This window comes from Lonchura striata, chromosome 31 (genome assembly GCF_046129695.1).
Source record: "Lonchura striata isolate bLonStr1 chromosome 31, bLonStr1.mat, whole genome shotgun sequence".
Taxonomy (NCBI): Eukaryota; Metazoa; Chordata; class Aves; order Passeriformes; family Estrildidae; genus Lonchura; species Lonchura striata.
Genome location: NC_134633.1, coordinates 5,444,536 through 5,462,185, shown reverse-complemented (window position 1 = coordinate 5,462,185; position 17,650 = coordinate 5,444,536). Strand labels below are relative to the sequence as shown.

Here is a 17,650-nt window from a genome sequence, read left to right as displayed (position 1 = left end):
GGCGCGAAGCCGGGGAACACGTGGAGCCGCGCCCGGCTCATTGGCGGGGGCGCGACCCGTTAACCGGCCCCAAAACCCCAAAACCGGCCCCATAATGGGCCCTGAAACCGGCCCCAAAGCCCCTAAATTTTCACCCAAAAAGGGCCTAGAAACCGACTCCAATTTCCACCAAAACCGGCCCCAAACCCTCCAAAACTGGCCCCAAAATGGGCCCTGAAACCAGCCCCAAAACCCCCAAAACTTGTCCCAAAACCGGCCCCAAAGCCCCTAAAACTGGCCCCAAAAAGGGCCTGGAAACCAATGCAAATTTCCCCCAAAACCAGCCCCAAACCCTCCAAAACTGGCTCCAAAATGGGCCCTGAAACTCGCCCCAAAACCGGCCCCAAAACCCCCAAAACTTGTCCCAAAACCAGCCCCAAACCCTTTAAAACTGGCCCCAAAAAGGGCCCCGAAACCAGCACAAATTGCCCCCAAAACAGGCTTGTAAACCAGCCCCAAACCCTCCATAATTTGCCCCAGAAAGGGCTCCAAAACCTGTCCCAAAACTGGCCCCAAACCCCCCAAAATTCGCACCAAAACTCGCCCCAGAACCAGCCAAATTTCCCAAAACCAGCCCGAATTTCCCCAAAATCATCTCTGTGCCCCTTTTTGGGGAGGGGTCTCCCCCCCCTCCAGCTCTTTATTGGACAGCAAAACCGGCCACAGCAACCAAGGGGTTAAACGGGAGGGAAATGGGCCAAAAATTGGTAAAAAAAGGCAGAAATGGGGAAAAATGGGTAGAAACAGGGCAAAAGAACCTGTAGAAATGGGCAAAAAGGGCAGAAATGGGCATAAAATTGATAAAATGGGCAAAAATGGGGCAGAAATGGGGCAGAACAAGGGAAATAGGGCAGAACAAGGGAAATAGGGCAGAACGGGAGCAGAAATGGGGCAGAAATGGGGTGCAAATGAAAATAAGTTGGAAATAGGGCGGAAAAGGGGGAAAATGGGTTGGAAATGGGGTGGAAGTGGGCAGAAATGGGGCAGAAAAGGGAGAAAATGGGGCAGAAATGGGGTGCACATGGGGGCAGAACAGGGGTAGAAAAGGAACAGAAAAGAGCAGAAATTGAACAAAAAAGGGGGGAACTGGGTCAGACCCGGGTCAGAAACGGGTCAGACCTGGGTCAGAACAGGGGAAACGGGTTGGATCCGGGTCAGAAAGGGGAAAACAGGTCAGACCCGGGTCAGAAAGGGGGAACGGGCCAGAACTGAGTCAGAAACAGGTCAGACCTGGGTCAGAGAGGGGAAAACGGGTCGGAACCAGGTCAGAAAGGAGGAAACGGGTCGGACCCGGGTCAGACCCGGGCCAGACCCGGGCCAGAAGCCCCCGGCCAGCTCAGGCCTCCAGCAGCTTGCCCAGGAAGCGCAGGTTGAGGATCTTGAGCTGCTCCTCCAGGTCCATGCGCACGATGCCGTCCTCGCCGTCGATGCTCAGCAGGATCCCGGTGGCCTCGCGGTCCTCGCCCAGGATCACCTTCACCTGCGGGGCACAGGGCGTTTGGGGGGTCACAGAGGGGCTTGGGGGGGTCCTGAGGGGCTTGGGGGGAATCCTGGGGGTTCCCCGAGGGGTTCGGAGGGATCCTGAGGGGTTCTAGAGGGGCTTTGGGGGTTCCGAAAGGGGTTTGGGAGGATCCTGGGGGGTCCCAGTGGGGTTTGGGGGAGTCCCAGAGGGGTTTCAGGGGGTCTTAGGTGGTCTCAGAGGGGCTTGGGACAGTCCTGGGGGGTCCAGAGGGGTTTGGGACAGTTCTGGAGGGTCCCAGAGGGGTTTGGGATGATTTGGGGGTCCCCAGCTGTGGTTTTTGGGCTCCCAGGTGTATTTGGGGGTCCCCAGCAGTGTTTTTGGGCTCCCAGGTGTATTTGGGGGTCCCCAGCTGTGGTTTTTGGGCTCCCAGATGTGTTTGGGGGTCCCCAGCAGTGTTTTTGGGCTCCCAGGTGTGCCGGGGTCCCACCTTGTTGCTCTTGGTGGGCGTGACGGGCTCCAGGTGCTCGCTGGACACGCTCACGACCTTCTCGCTGTCCTTCAGGTACACGGAGCACATCCCGCCCTGCGGGCCGGGCTCAGCCAGCGCCCCAAAGTGCCCAGAAATCCCCCCAAAATCCCCCCAGGAATCCCCCAAAACTCCCTCAGTCTCCCCAAACCCCCTCCCAAATCCCCAACCCCTCAGACCCACCAAAACCATTCCCAAATCCCCCCAAACCCATCCCAAACCCCTTACTCAGCCCCCAGACCCCCTGTGAACCCCCGCAAGCCCCCCGTGAACTCCCTGTGAACCACCCAAACCCCTCCCAAACCCCTCAGAGCCCCAAAACCCCTTCCCAAGTCCCCCCAATCCCCTCCCAAGCCCCCTCAGACCCCCCCAATCCCCCCCAGCCCCCCGCAGCCCCCGGCCCGGTACCGTGACGCTGCGGATGACGCCGGTCTGCCCCACGGCGGCGCTGTCCAGGTACGAGTCCCGCACCTTCACCTGGATGTCCGTGGTCACCCAGTCGCCCGCGCTGGCCTCGATGCCTGAGCCCGGCGTGTGGGGGTTGTAGCCCCCCGGCGACGGCGCCCCCGGCGTCATCGGGCTGTAGCCCACCGGGCTGGGGCTGGGGCTGGCCTGGGGGCCACGGGGAGGCGGTCAGGGGGGGATGCGGGGGAAAAAAAGGGGGTTTGGGGGGGTACAAGGGGATACAAGGGGGTTTGGGGGGGTACAAGGGGGATACAAGGGGGTCTGGGGGGTACAAGGGGATACAAGGGGGTTTGGGGGGGTACAAGGGGGTTTGGGGGGGTACAAGGGGGTCTGGGGGGGTACAAGGGGATACAAGGGGGTTTGGGGGGGTACAAGGGGGATACAAGGGGGTTTGGGGGGATACAAGGGAGGTTTAGGGGGGTACAAGGGGGTTTGGGGGGGTACAAAGGGGATACAAGGGGGTTTGGGGGGGTACAAGGGGGATACAAGGGGGTTTGGGGGGGTACAAGGGGATACAAGGGGGTTTGGGGGGGTACAAGGGGATACAAGGGGGTTTGGGGGGGTACAAGGGGATACAAGGGGGTTTGGGGGGGTACAAGGGGATACAAGGGGGGTACAAAGGGGATACAAGGGGGTTTGGGGGGGTACAAGGGGATACAAGGGGGTTTGGGGGGGTACAAGGGGATACAAGGGGGTTTGGGGGGGTACAAGGGGGATACAAGGGGGTTTAGGGGGGTACAAGGGGATACAAGGGGGTTTGGGGGGGTACAAGGGGGTTTGGGGGGGTACAAGGGGGATACAAGGGGGTTTGGGGGGGTACAAAGGGGATACAAGGGGGTTTGGGGGGGTACAAGGGGGTTTGGGGGGGTACAAAGGGGATACAAGGAAGTTTGGGGGGATACAAGGGAGGTTTAGGGGGGTACAAGGGGGTTTGGGGGGGTACAAGGGGGATACAAGGGGGTTTGGGGGGATACAAGGGGGGGTTTGGGGTCGCCGGGTGGTTTTTGGGGTCCCAGGTACCTGATATGCCATGGGGGAGGGCGTGGGGTGGTTTGGGTGTTTTTGGGATGGTTTTGGGGTGTTTTGGGGCTCGGGGGTACCTGGTACGCCATGGGGGAGGCCGTGGGGTGGTTTGGGTGTTTTTGGGATGGTTTTGGGGTGTTTTGGGGCTCGGGGGTACCTGGTACGCCATGGGGGAGGGCGTGGGGTGGTAGCTGGCCGGCGAGTGCGTGTTCTGGTAGCCCACCGGGCTCGGGGCCACCTGGTGGTAGCTCTGTGGGGAGGGGCTGGGCTGGTAGGAGCCCTGGGGAGAGGGGACGGCGTAGGGCGAGAACTGCTCCGTGTTGTACCTGCAGGCACACCTGGAGTCACCTGGGGGCACCCGAGCCGCCCCCACGCTCCCAGGCAAACCCTGGCGTCCCCCAAACCCCAGGAGCAGCTCCAAGGCCCCCTTCTGGGGTCCCCCCCACCCCAAACCCCCATTTTGGGGTCCCCCAGGGTCCCATTTTGGGGCTCCTCCTCCCCCAGGGTCCCATTTCGGGATCCCCCACCCCAAACCCCCATTTTGGGGTCCCCCAAACTCACAGGTCCCATTTTGGGGTCCCCAGGACCGTTTACCCCCTTCCCCCTCACCCACTCCCCATATTTGAACCCTGCAGATTTTGAAGGGATTCTGGGGGGATTTTGGGGGAATTTCAGGGAGATTTTGGGCTCCCAAGTCCCTGTATCCCAACCCTGCAGATTTTGGGAGGATTTTGGGGGGATTTTGGGGGTCTCTGGGGGTCTGCACTCACATGGCGGGCGTGCCGGGGGTCTGGGGGTTGTAGGGCTGGCTGACTTGGGGCGAGGCGGGGTCGGGGTACCCGGGGGTCTGGGGGTTCGGGGTGCCCCCGTAGCCCTGGGGCGACGGCGTGGGCTCGTCCTCAAAGCCATACTCGAAGTCCTCATCCGCCCTGCGGGGAGTTTGGGGAGGGGTCCCCGAAAGTGGGAACCCCCCCGAGAGAGAGACCCCCGAATTGGGGAGGGGTCCCCGAAAGTGGGAACCCCCCCGAGAGAGAGACCCCAGAATTGGGGAGGGGTCCCCGAAAGTGGGAACCCCCCCGAGAGAGAGACCCCAGAATTGGGGAGGGGTCCCCGAAAGTGGGAACCCCCCCCGAGAGAGACCCCCAAATTGGGGAGGGGTCCCCGAAAGCGGGAACCCCCCCGAGAGAGAGACCCCCGAATTGGGGAGGGATCCTCAAAAGTGGGAACCCCCCCGAGAGAGACCCCCAAATTGGGGAGGGGTCCCCGAAAGTGGGAACCCCCCCGAGAGAGAGGGGAAGGAACCCCCAAATTGGGTTAGGGGACCCCACGGGGGGTCGGGGGCTGTTTTGGGTGGGGTCACCCCAAAAGAGGCAGTTTTTGGGGGGGGTCTCACCTGGAGGGTGTGTTGGGGTTGTTGGGGTCCCAGGCCCCGCTCTGGGCCGGGGTCCGGCTCCCGTCGTGCAGGGGGGTCTGGGAGCCGTAGTGGGGGGTGCGGCTTCCTGGGGGGCACCCCAAAATTCCTGTCACCCCCCACCCCGAGCCCCCCGGCCCTAAAACTGTCCCCAAATGTCCCCAAACATCCCAAACTGTCCCCAAATGTCCCCAAACTGTCCCCAGCTGTCCCCAAACATCCCAAATGTCCCAAATCATCCCCAGCTGTCCCCAAATGTCCCAAATGTCCCCCATTATCCCCAAACTGTCCCCAAACATCCCCAATTGTCCCCAGACATCCCCAAATGTCTTGGCTGTCACCAAACATCCCCAAACATCCCCAAATGTCCCCAAACATCCCCAGCTGTTCCCAAACTGTTCCCAAATGTCCCCAGGTGTCCCCCAACATCCCAAACTGTCCCCAAACATCCCCAAATGTCCCCCACTGTCCCAAACATCCCCAGCTGTCCTTGTGGCCCCCAAAGGTCCCCAAAGATCCCAAACTGTCCCCAAACGTCCCCAGCTGTCCTTGTGGCCCCCAAAGGTCCCCAAACATCCCAAACTGTCCCCAAACGTCCCCAGCTCTCCTTGTGGCCCCCAAAGGTCCCCAAACATCCCAAACTGTCCCCAAACGTCCCCGCCCGCCGCAGGGGCAGCCGTGCCACTCACCGTCGTGCAGCGGGGTCTGCGAGCCGTACATGGGCGTGCGGGACCCCGAGCCGTACATGGGGGTCTGCGAGCCGTACATGGGGGTCCTCCCGTAGGCCGAGGTCAGGCCCCCGGGCCGCCGGGACCCCCTGCGGGGACGGGGGCGTCAGAGGGGACCCCCGAAAACGAGGGGGAGGTCACCGAGACCCCCCAAAAACCGGGGTGGGGTCGCGGAGAGCGGGCAGGGAGAGAATCCGCGGCGCCCTGGGGGTGTCGGTGACCCCCTCGGCGGGTCCCGAGGGGCTCCGGGGGTGTCCCCCCGCCCAGGGGGGTCCCAGGGGGGTCCCGGGGTGTCCCCCCCACACTCACACAGTGGTCAGGCGCTGCCTGTCCACGGAGATGGTCTGGCACGTCGAGTGCAGCTCCACGCGCGCCGTCGACTCCGTGGCGTCCTTCACCACCCCGATGTAGCCTGGGGGGCACCCGGGGGGCTGGTCAGAGGGTTTGGGGACCCCCACCACGGGTTTGGGGGGTCCCCAAAGGTCCCCGGTGAGACCCCCCCCCAAAAAACTCCTGGGTGAGACCACCCGAAATGCCTCAAATGTGCCCCAAAACACTCCCAGGATGCCCCAAAACACCCTGAATATCCCCCAAAACACCCTGAGGGTGCCCCCAAACACCCCAAAAATGCCCCCTAACACCCCAAAAGTGCCCCAAAACCCCCCAAAATTGCCCCAAAACACCCCGAGGATGCCCTAAAACCTCCCAAAAATGTCCCCAGACCCGCCAGAAATGCCCCCAAACTCCCAAAAATTGCCACAAAATGCCCCAAGGATACCCCAAAACATCTTCCAGATCACCCCCAACACCCTGAGAATGTCCCAAAACACCCCAAGAATATTCCCAGACCCCCACAAATGCCCCACAACACCCGAAGGACGCCCCAAAACGCCCCAAGGATGTCCCCAGCCTCCCCCCAAAGCCCCTGAAGCCCCCGAAGCCCACCTTTGTAGGGCCCCTGGGAGATGCGCACCGTCTGCCCGATCAGGTCGTTGTCGCGCCGGCCGCGGCCCCGGCTCAGCCCCCCGGCCCCGAAGCCGCCGCGCTGGCCTGGGTGGGGGGCGCGGGGTTGGGGGGGGTCAGGGGGGTCCCCAGAGGGTCCCCCAGCCCCCCGGGACCCCCCCCGGGCACTCACCGGCCCCGCTGGGGTGCATGGGGCTGCTGATGCGCGGCGACATCGGCGTGAAGCCGCAGACGGCAAAGTTGGTGACATCACGGGGCTGCGGGCAGGGAGGGGTCAGGAACGGGGGGAAAAAGAGGGAAAAAGGGGAAATCCGGGGGGTCCGGGGGCGCTGCCCACCTTGGAGCCCCCCGCCAGCACCAGGTGCCGCGTCTTGCAGACGAACATGCCCCCGTTCTCCACCAGCTTCTTGCAGTGCAGGAAGGCGAAGCCGCGGAACAGGTGGCGGATCTCGCCCTCGCGGCCCTGCAGGAAGGGGTGAGCCCCCAGAATTCACCGTGAGAACTCCCAAAATTCTGGGTGAGACCCCCAGAATTCACGGGTGAGACCCCCAGAATTCACGGGTGAGACCCCCCCCAAAATTCACGGGTGAGAACCCCAGAATTCCCAGGTGAGAACCCCCCAAAATTCATGGTGAGAACCCCCAAAATTCTGGGTGAGACCCCTAAAATTCCCGAGCGAGATCCCCCCCGAATTCTGTGTGAGATCCCCCCCCAAAATTCTGGGTGAGACCCCCAAAATTTCCAGGCGAAACCCCCAGAATTCCTGGATAAGACCCCCCCCAAAATTCCCAGGTGAGATCCCCCCAAATTTCCAGGCGAGACCCTCGAAACATCTGGGTGAGATCCCCCAAGTTCCTGGGTGAGACCCCCCCAAAAATGCCCAAAACCCCCCTAATATGCCCCACAACACCCTGAGGATACCCCAAAACACCCCCCAACCCCCCCAAAAAACCCCGAGGATGCCCCAAACCCCCTAAAAATGCCCCAAACACTCCCCAAAAAATGCCCCAACGCACCCCAAGGATGCCCCAAACCCCACAAAAATACCCCCAAACCCCCCCAAAAAATGCCCCAAACACCCCAAAAGTGCCCCCCAAAATGCCTCAAACCCCCCACAAATGCCTCAAACCCCCCACAAATGCCCCAAAGCCCCCGACGCACGGAGTGGGGGCCGTCGATGACTTTGACGATGTCCTTGACGTGGATGTTGTTCTGCTCCGAGTCCAGCGCCACGGCGAAGCGATTGTCCTTCTTGCGGGACACGGCCTGGTGCCGCACCGTCACCACCTTCCCGTACATGTTCAGCACCTGGGACACACCTGAGTTACCTGGGAGCACCTGGGTACACCTGGAGTTACCTGGGGGCACCTGGGATACACCTGAGATACACCTGAGAGCCTGGTGCCGCACCGTCACCACCTTCTCGTACATGTTTAGTACCTGGGACACACCTGGAGTTACCTGGGAGCACCTGGGATACACCTGGGATACACCTGAGTTACCTGGGATACACCTGGGATACACCTGAGTTACCTGGGATACACCTGGGACACATCTGGGACACACCTGGAGTTACCTGGGAGCACCTGGGTACACCTGAGTTACCTGGGATACACCTGGGACACATCTGGGACACACCTGGAGTTACCTGGGAGCACCTGGGATACACCTGGGATACACCTGAGTTACCTGGGATACACCTGAGTTACCTGGGATACACCTGAGATACACCTGAGAGCCTGGTGCCGCACCGTCACCACCTTCCCGTACATGTTTAGTACCTGGGACACACCTGGAGTTACCTGGGATACACCTGGGATACACCTGAGTTACCTGGGGGCACCTGGGACACATCTGGGACACACCTGGAGTTACCTGGGAGCACCTGGGATACACCTGGGCACACCTGGGCCACATCTGGAGGCGGATTTGGGGGAGCCCCTCCAGGTTCCCCCAGGATTTGGGGGGGCACCTGGGAGGGATTTTTGGGGAATTTTGGTGGGAATTCGGTGGGGATTTCCAGGAGAGATTTTGGCAGATTTTTTTGGGAATTTCAGGGTGATTTTGGGCAGGATTTTGAGCAGGATTTCAGGGTGATTTCAGGCAGGATTTTGGGGGAATTTCCCGGGGATTTCAGGCAGGATTTTGGGGGGATTTCGGGGTGATTTTGGATGGGATTTTGGGCAGGATTTCAGGGTGATTTCAGGCAGGATTTCTAGGGAATTTCAGGAGAATTTCAGGCAGGATTTTGGGGGGATTTCAGGGGGATTTTGGGCAGGATTTCAGGGGGAATTTCCAAGGGAATTTTGGGGGAAATTCAGGGGGATTTTGGGTGGGATTTTAGGCAGGATTTCGGGGGAATTTCCGGGGGATTTCAGGCAGGATTTTGGGGGAATTTCTGGGGGATTTCAGGCAGGATTTCGGGAGAATTTCAGGCAGGATTTCGGGGGTATTTCCGGCGCATTTCAGGCAGGATTTCGGGGGGATTTCGGGGTGATTTTGGGTGGGATTTCGGGGGGGTTCCGGGGGTCTCTCACCTGGAAGGTTTCCCGCTCCAGCCGCACGATGACCCCCACGGTTTGGGGGTCCAGCTGCACCAGCTCCCCCCACTCGTGCTGACCCCCCACATCCACCCCCGAGGCCGTCTCGGAGCAGAGCTGCAGATCCCGGGGCAGCACCTTCAGCTGCGTCGGGAAACAGGAGAAAAACGCACTGGGACGGCACCAAAACCGCCTGCTTTCACCCCAAACCGCCCCTTCCTGCTCTGCAAGGCTTTCTCCTGGCGTTTCCCCAGATTTCCCCCATTTTTTCCTGTTTTTATAGGTTTTTCCCATGTCTTTCCCAAGTTTTTCCTATTTTTCCTGGTTTTTCCACAGGTTTTCCCCACGTCATTCCTCATTTCTTTGATCTTACCATTTCTTCCCAGCTTTCCTGAGTGTTTCCGGGGCTTTTCCCATTTCCCCATCAGGTTTTTTGTGTTTTTCCCATTTTCCTTATTTTTTGTCCATTTTTCACCTCATGCATGGTCAGCTCCAAGAACAGGATGACAAAGTTCTCCTCCCCCTTCCATTTCCCCTAACTTTATCCCATTTTAATGGGATTTCTCCCCTTTTTTTCCTGTTTTCACCATTTTTTCCCGTTTTCACCATTTTTCCTGTTTTTCACCCTGCTCTCACCTCATGCATGGTCAGGTCCGAGAACAGGATGATGAAATTCTCCTCCCCCCTCCATTTCCCCTAATTTTACCCCATTTTCCACTGTTTTTCACTGTTTTTTCAGTTTTTCACTGTTTGTTCCCATTTTCGCTGTTTTTCACCCCGTTCTCACCTCGTGCATGGTCAGGTCCGAGAACAGGATGACGAAATTCTCCTCCACCCTGACGATGAGCCCCGTGTCGCCCTCGAAGCGCCCGGCGATCACCTTCACGTGGTCGCCCATCCTGAAGTATTTCCTCAGCTCCTGCGCCGGGAACTCCAGCATATCCTGGGGAGAGAAAAAACCCCAAATTCCCGCTTTTTCACCCCGAAAAGCAGCCCGAAGCGGGTCCCTCCGGGCTCCCCAGACCTTGAGGTCCTCGTGCTTGGGCATGATGGTGATCTTGTTGCCGTCCACGCTGAGGATTTTGCCCTGCAGGTTGATCAGCTCGCCCTCGCACACCTCCACGTTGTCGCCCGGCTGGAAGTTGTGCTCCCGCTCCTTCCCTTTTTGGGGCGATTTTGTGCGATTTTGGGCAATTCTGGGGAAATTTGAGGCGATTTGGGGGGTTTGAGAAGAGGGGATGTGCCCTACCTGTGCTCTCGGTCACCACCTCCAGGTCGATGCCCTCGGGTTGGTCCTCGAATTTCTCCAGCTCGGATAAGGTGGGCTTGACACCTTCAGTGATCTGGGGTAAAATCCCACGGTTTTGGGCAAAATCCCACGTTTTGGGGGAAAATCCCACGGTTTTGGGGTAAAATCCCACGGTTTGGGGTAAAATCCCATGGTTTTGGGACAAAAGTAGATCTGGGGTTGGACCAGGGGCAGGGAGTGGTTAAGGCTCAGATTCGAGAATTTTGGGTTCAAACAGGTGGATTTGGGTTCAAACAGGTGGATTTGGGTTCAAACAGGCATATTTGTGTTGGAATGCAAGAATTTTGGGCTGGAAAAGGCAGATTTTGAAGGGAAGAGGCAGATTTCAGACAGCACAGGCAGATTTTGGTCAGAAGAGACAGATTTTGGGCTGCAGAGGCCGATTTTGGACAGAGCACAGATTTTGGGCTGGAACAGGCCGATTTTGGACAGAACACACAGATTTTGGGCCATAACAGGCCGATTTCAGACAGAACACACAGATTTCGGGCAGAACAGGCAGATTTCGGGGCGGACCAGGCTGATTTCGGGCCAGAACAGGCCGATTTTGGACAGAACAGGCCGATTTCGGCCAGAGGACACAGATTTTGGACAGAACAGGCGGATTTCGGGCAGAACAGGCCGATTTCGGCCAGAGGACACAGATTTTGGGCCAGAGCAGGCCAATTTCAGGCCAGAACAGGTGGATTTCGGGCGGAATAGGCGGATTTCAGCAGGAGAGGCGGACGCCAGCGCTCACCACGGCCGACATGGCGAAGCTCTTGAACAGGAAGCCCTTGCGGCTGTAGCGGTTGCCCTCGAAGATCAGGAAGTCGCCGTCCGAGGCCACGTCCCCGCCCAGGGAGCTGCGGGGGCAGGCGGGGTCAGCCGGGGCCTGGCGGATCCCTCGGGATCCCGCGGGATCCCCGGGCCCCACCGGATCTTCTCGGCGTCAAAGAGGCGCTGCGGCGGCCGCTTGAACTTCTTGCGCTTGGCGAACCAGTCCTTCTGCGGGGGGAGAGCGAGAGGGGATCCGCTCGGGGAGCTGCTTGGGGAGCTGCTCGGGGATCCAGTGAGCCTGGGTCTGCTCGGGGAGCTGCTCGGGGATCCAGTGAGCCTGGGTCTGCTCGGGGAGCTGCTCGGGGAGCTGCTCGGGGATCCAGTGAGCCTGGGTCTGCTCGGGGAGCTGCTCGGGGAGCTGCTCGGGGATCCAGTGAGCCTGGGTCTGCTTGGGGATCTGCTCGGGGATCCAGTGAGCCTGGGTCTGCTTGGGGAGCTGCTCGGGGATCCAGTGAGCCTGGGTCTGCTTGGGGATCTGCTCGAGGATCTGCTCAGGGATCAGCTAAAGGATCCACTGAGCCTGGATCTGCTCAGGGATCTGCTAAGGGATCCACTCCAGGATCCATGGAACCAGGATCTGCTCAGGGATCCAGTGAACCAGGATCTGCTCAGGGATCTACTGAAATGGGATCTGATCAGGGATCTGCTTGGGGATCCGCTCCAGGATCCACCGAGCCAGGCTCTGACTGGAGATCTCCTTGGTGCTCTGGGACCTGCCCTGGGGACCCACCTGCCCCAGGATCCACCTGGGTGATCCCCAGATGGATCCCCCCCTGCTCACCAGGCTCATCCGGGCTTTGATCCGGTCGAAGTCGATCCTGGGGATCATCTTCAGGGAGATCTGATTCTGGCTCGGCTCCACGTAATCCACCTGCGCGCACGCCCGCCACGCAGGTGAGCCCTGGGCCCGCCGGGGGCCGTCCCCTCCCCTCCAGGTGTCCCCCAGGTGTGTCCCCTTCTCCCCAGGTGTTACCCAGGTGTGTCCCCTTCTCCTCAGGTATCCCCCAGGTGTGTCCCCTTGTCCCTAGGTGCCCCCCAGGTGTGTCCCCTTCTCCCCAGGTATCCCCCAGGTGTGTCCCCTTGTCCCTAGGTGCCCCCCAGGTGTGTCCCCTTCTCCCCAGGTGCGCCCTCTTATCCCTGAGGTATGCACCCTCCCCCCCAGCTGCCCCCAGGTGTGTCCCCCCTCACCTGGGCGATGTCGTCCTTGTAGATGCCCCTCTTGAGGCGCACCCAGGCCTTGGGCTTGAGGTTGGTGACCTCCTTGACCACCTTGAGCACGTCGGTCATCTCCTTGATGGGCACCATCTGCTGGTTCCAGTAGCCCAGCCGCAGGTTGCCCACGCCCTCGATGGCCTGCTTGACGTGCGTCTGCTTGTAGGCCTCCACGTACAGGTACCCCCGCACGTGCTCGGGGGCCACCACCGACTTGATCTGCAGCGGCTGGGGACACGGACACACCTGGCTGGCACCTGGGTGTCACCTGGGACAGCCCCAGTGCAGCCCAGTGCAGCCCCAGTGATCCCTGTACATGTGTGACCCCATTTACAGGTGTGACCCCTGTACAGGTGTGTCCCTATTGTCCCCATGCACAGGTGTGCCCCCATATACAGGTGTGATCCCAGTGCCCTCCCAGTATCCCCCCAGTTTCCTTCAGTCCATCCCAGTATCCCCCAGTGCCCTCCCAGTCCCCCCAGTTCCATCCCAGTCCCTCCCAGTCCCCCCCAGTTCCATCCCAGTCCCTCCAGTTCCATCCCAGTGCTCCCAGTCCATCCCAGTCCCCCCCAGTCCTTCCCAATATCCCCCAGTGCCCCCTCAGTCCCTCCCAGTATACCCCAGTGCCCCCCAGTATCCCCCCCAGTCCCTCCCAGTGCTCCCAGTTCCCTCCCAATCCCCCCCCAGTGCTCCCAGTTTCCCCCCCAGTGCCCCCCAGTCCTTCCCAGTGCTCCCAGTCCCACCGTCTCCGTGTACTGGTAGGCGATGAACTTGCGCATGAGGGCGATGGCCGTGGCGCGCTCCTCGCCGATCTGGGGACAAAACGGCCGGAATTGGGCAAAGCCAAGAGCCTTCGGCCCCGCCGGCGCTTTTGGGTGCAAACCCCGTGGTTTTGGGTGTGAACCCCGCGGTTTTGGGTGCAAACCCCGCGGTTTTGGGTGCGAACCCCGCGGTTTTGGGTGCGAACCCCGCGGTTTTGGGTGCGAACCCCGCGGTTTTGGGTGCGAACCCCGCGGTTCTGGGTGCGAACCCCGCGGTTTTGGGTGCGAACCCCGCGGTTTTGGGGCCCCCCAGGACCCACCTTGCACTTCACCGTCCAGAGGTTGGGGTCCCTGCGGGGGACAGAACCTTATTATTCTGGGGGGTCTGACTCAAACCTGCCCTTTTTCACCCCAAATCTTGTTCCCGGGAATTCTGACCCAAATTCCCCCTTTTTCACCCCATTTCTCATTCCCAGGAATTCTGACTCAAATCCCCCGTTTTTCTTCCAGTTCTCGTTTTCTCATTCCCAGGAATTTACCCAAAGCCCTTTTTTTCTGCAGCTCTCATTCCCAGGAATCCTGACCCAAATCCCCCGTTTTTCCCCCCAAAACTCACTTGACGCCGGGCAGCAGCTGCTGCTGGGTGATGTCATCCGAGAGCTCGTCGGAGCCGCCGTAAACTCTGGGAAAAAGGGGAAAACGCCCCAAAATCAGGGGGGTTTGGGGGTGGGCGTGGCCAGGGGCGGTGACAGAGAGGAGGGGTCACTCGGGGGTCACTCGGGGGTCACTCAGGGTCACTCAGTGGTCACTCACGTCTCCCCCACCGAGGATTTGGCATATTTCTTCATGTAGTACTCGCCCAGCTCCTCCTCCCGCTGGTCCCTGCAAAAATGGGGGGAAATCAGCAAAAAACAGGAAAAATGGGGAGAAAATGGGAAAAACTGGGAGAAACTGGGGGTGGGAAATGGGAAAAATTGGGAAAAATGGGAAGAAAAGGGAAAAAAATGGGAGGAGATAGGAGAAAATCAAGAGGAAAATGGGGAAATGGGGGAAAACCAGGAAATATGTGAGGAAATGAAGTGAAATCAGCAGAAAAAGGGAAAAGCGGGGAGGAAATGGCGGAAAATGGGGAAAAATAGGGAAAATGGTGAAAACGTGGGGAATTGAGGAAAAATGGGGGAAATGGAGAAATGGAAAAATGGGAAAAAAATAAGGGGAATGGGGGAAAAGGGGGGAAATGGGGAGAAAATGGGGGAAGATGAAGGAAAATGGGAGAAAAGAAAGGAAAGTAGGGGAAAAGAAAGGAAAATCTGGGAAAACGAAGGAAAATCTGGGAAAAGGAAGGAAAATGGGGGAAAAAAAGGAAAATGAGAAAAAAGGAAGAAAAAAGGAAGGGAAGCAGAGGAAAATGAGAAAAGAGAATGAAAATGGGGAAAAAGCAGAGAAAAAGGAAGGAAAACGGGGGAAAGGAAGAAAAATGGGAAAATGAGGAAAAAAGAAGGAAAATGGGGAAAATGAATGAAAATGGGAGGAAAAGGGGGGAAAAAAGGAAAAATTGGAATAAGGGAGGAAAATGGGGGAAAGAAAGAAAAATGGGGGGAAAGGGGGGGATATGAGCAAAAAGGAAGGAAAAAGAAAGGGAAAAGGAAGGAAAACAGGGGAAAACGGGTAAAAAAGAAGAAAATGGAGCAAAGGAAGGAAAACAGGGCTGGGCTCACCTCCAGAGGTTCTGCAGGCGCCGTGCCCCCGAGCGATCCTCGTCCAGCACCACGTTGTCGATGTTGGAGGCTGAGGAAGAGGAGGCAGAGGAAGGTCGGGGATGGGGATTGGGAATCTGGGGGGCTCTGGGGACCCCCGGGATTTGGGGAGGGGGGGGGGCTCTTACCTTCGATCTCCTCTGCCCCGGGGAGAAGGTGACGGTGGAGGATGAAGTAAATCAACAGCAAAACCGGGGAATGGGGGAAAATCGGGGGTTTTGGGGGAAAAAAACCGAAAAAAAGCAACGGAAAAGCCCCAGGCGAGAGCGGATGAGATGGAGGGGGGGGTGGGGAGGGGTGATTGGGGACCCCCCGGGAAAGGGACAGGGAGAGGGGATTTGGGGAAAAGGGGGGGAAAAAGGGATGTGGGGAAAACAGGAGATTTGGGGGAAAAGGGGGATTGGGGGGGAAAAAAAAATTTGGGGAAGAGGGGATTTTGGGGGGAAATGGGAAAAATGGAAAAGAGCATTTGGGGGAAAAAAAGAGGATTTATGGAAAAGAGGATTTGGGGAAAAAGGGGATTGAGGAGAAAAGGGGATCGGGGGAAAAGGGGGTTGTGAAAAAAGGGGGTTTTGTGGGGAAAAGGGATTTAAGGAAAAGAGGATTTGGGAAAAGGGTTTTTGGGGAAGGAAGAGGCAGTTTTGGGACTGGGGGTGGGGAGCAGGGACCCCCCATGCAGGGCTCACCCCCCTCCTCCCTGCAGCCCCCCGGGCTGGGCAGAGCCCCCCCAGCCTCACCTTTCTCCAGGATGTCCTCAGCCCCATCCTCCCACTGATCTTCATCCTCGTACTCATCATCCACATCTGGAGGGCATGGGGGTCAGCGGCCGGGAGAAAACCCAAAAACACCCAGAAACCACCCAGAAATCCCCCAAAAAACACTGAAAACCCCCCAAAAAACACCCAAAACACCAAAAGCACCCAGAAACCACCCAAAAAACACCCAGAAAGCCCAAAAAACCACCCAGAAATCCCCCAAAACCCCAAAAGCACCCAGAAACCACCCAAACCCCCCCAAAAGACACCCAAAACCCCAAAAATCACCCAAAACCCACCCAGAAACCACCCCAAACCCCCCAAAAAACCACCCAAAAGCCCCCCAAACCCCCACAAAAACCCCTCCAAAATCCACCCAAAAATCCCCCCAAACGCTTCAAAACCCCCCCAAAAACCACCCCAAACACCCCAAAACCCCTCAAAACTGCCCCCAAACCATTCAAAACCCACCCAAAAATCACCCAAATCCCCTCAAAACCCACCCAAACCCCCCCCGACCCCCCTCACCGGCCTCGTCCAGGATGAACCCCCCGTGCCGCGGTTTCTTGGCCGGCCGGTCGTCATCTTCCTCCTCCTCCTCCTCCTCATCGTACTCCTCCTCCTCCTCTTCCTCCTCCTCCTCCTCCTCCTCCTCTGCCTCCTCCTTCCCGCTGCCTCCCCCGCGCTGCTCCTCCGCCTGGGGGGGCAAAGGGGGGGTCAGAGACCCCCAAAACCCCCCCAAACCCCCCGAGCCTTCGGCCTCACCTCGTTCTCGTCGCCCTCGTCGCTGCTGCGCTCGCTCTCCTCCTCCGAGAAGTTGCTGTCCTCGCTGTCCGACATGGCCGGGGGGCTCGGGGGGTCCCGGGGGGTCCTCAGGGGTCTGGGGGCGCTCTGGGGGATCCGGTGGGGTCCAGAGGGGTGTTGGGGGTCTGTGAGGGGGGGGTCTGTGAGGGGTCTGGGGGTCCCTGAGGGGTCCATGATGGGGGTCTGTGAGGGGTCTGGGGGTCCCTGAGGGGTCTGGGGGTCCCTGGGGGGTCCATGATGGGGGTCTGTGAGGGGTCTGGGGGGTCCAGAGGGGTCTGGGGGTCCCTGAGGTGTGTTGGGGGACTGTAAGGGGGGGTCTGTGAGGGGTCTGGGGGCCCCTGAGGGGTCTGGGGGTCCCTGGGGGGTCCATGATGGGGGTCTGTGAGGGGTCTGGGGGGTCCAGAGGGGTCTGGGGGTCCCTGAGGCGTCCATGGGGGGGGTTTGTGAGGGGTCTGAGGGATCCAAGGGGTCCCTGAGGGGTCTGGAGGGGTCGTGAGAGGGGGTTTGGGGTGTCCCTGAGGGATCCAAGGGGTCCCTGAGGGGTCTGGGGGGTCCCTGAGGGGGTTCCTGAGGGGTCTAGAGGGGACAGGGGCGTCCTGAGGGCTCTGGCGGTGCTCTGAGGGATCATGAGGGGTGTCCTGAGGGGTCTGAGAATGCCCTGAGGGCTCTGAGGGCTCCGTGAGGCCTCTGGGGGAGCTCTGAGGGAGCTCTGAGGGCTCCCTGAGGGCTCCGCCGCCGCCCCGAGCCCGTCCCGCCGCCGCCGCCTGGCTCACCCGCGGGCTCCGCTGCGGGCCTGGCTCGGCCGGCGCTGCTGCGGCTCCCGTTGCCGTCGGGACCCTCCCGGAGCCGCCCCGGCGCTGCCGCGACTCCGCCGGGCCCGGCCGCGACTCTCCGGTGCCGCGGCCGCCCCGCGCGCCGCTCTCGCGAGACTTCCCGCCCGTCCTCCCGCGAGACTTCGCGCGGGCCCGACGGCGGCGCGAGAGGTCCAAAGAGCGCCGCGGGTTTAGGCGTGACGTCACCCGCGCGGCCCGTGACGTCACGATGAATCCCCCCCCTTTCCTCCCCGTGACATCACG

General features: G+C 59.9%; 1 protein-coding gene across 1 annotated transcript; it reads right to left on the bottom strand.

The window, feature by feature from the left end:
* Nucleotides 1-635: 635 nt before the first annotated feature.
* SUPT5H (SPT5 homolog, DSIF elongation factor subunit) lies at nucleotides 636-17,482 on the bottom strand. Its single transcript, XM_021545680.2, has 29 exons — nucleotides 17,348-17,482; nucleotides 16,536-16,699; nucleotides 16,299-16,467; nucleotides 15,753-15,818; nucleotides 14,977-15,046; nucleotides 14,072-14,140; nucleotides 13,875-13,940; nucleotides 13,579-13,609; nucleotides 13,241-13,309; nucleotides 12,474-12,725; nucleotides 12,067-12,156; nucleotides 11,383-11,453; nucleotides 11,206-11,311; nucleotides 10,407-10,500; nucleotides 10,182-10,318; nucleotides 9,945-10,100; nucleotides 9,155-9,301; nucleotides 7,779-7,925; nucleotides 6,955-7,080; nucleotides 6,790-6,874; nucleotides 6,600-6,704; nucleotides 5,964-6,066; nucleotides 5,616-5,743; nucleotides 4,909-5,014; nucleotides 4,286-4,444; nucleotides 3,673-3,841; nucleotides 2,436-2,639; nucleotides 1,989-2,084; nucleotides 636-1,519 (listed from the first exon to the last, which is right to left on the bottom strand). Exons 2-29 carry the CDS (start codon nucleotides 16,608-16,610, stop codon nucleotides 1,376-1,378), a joined length of 3,240 nt encoding a protein of 1,079 aa, XP_021401355.1. The 5' UTR covers nucleotides 16,611-16,699; nucleotides 17,348-17,482; the 3' UTR covers nucleotides 636-1,375.
* Nucleotides 17,483-17,650: the final 168 nt, after the last annotated feature.

Coding starts and splice junctions, on each gene's coding strand:
- SUPT5H (XM_021545680.2), bottom strand. CDS start 16,610: ATGTCGGACAGCGAGGACAGCAACTTCTCGGAGGAGGAGAGCGAGCGC. Junction 13,610..13,874: donor CAGCTGCTGCCCGGCGTCAA/GTGAGTTTTGGG, acceptor TGTCCCCCGCAG/GGACCCCAACCTCTGGACGG. Junction 4,445..4,908: donor AACCCCAACACACCCTCCAG/GTGAGACCCCCC, acceptor AACTCCCCGCAG/GGCGGATGAGGACTTCGAGT.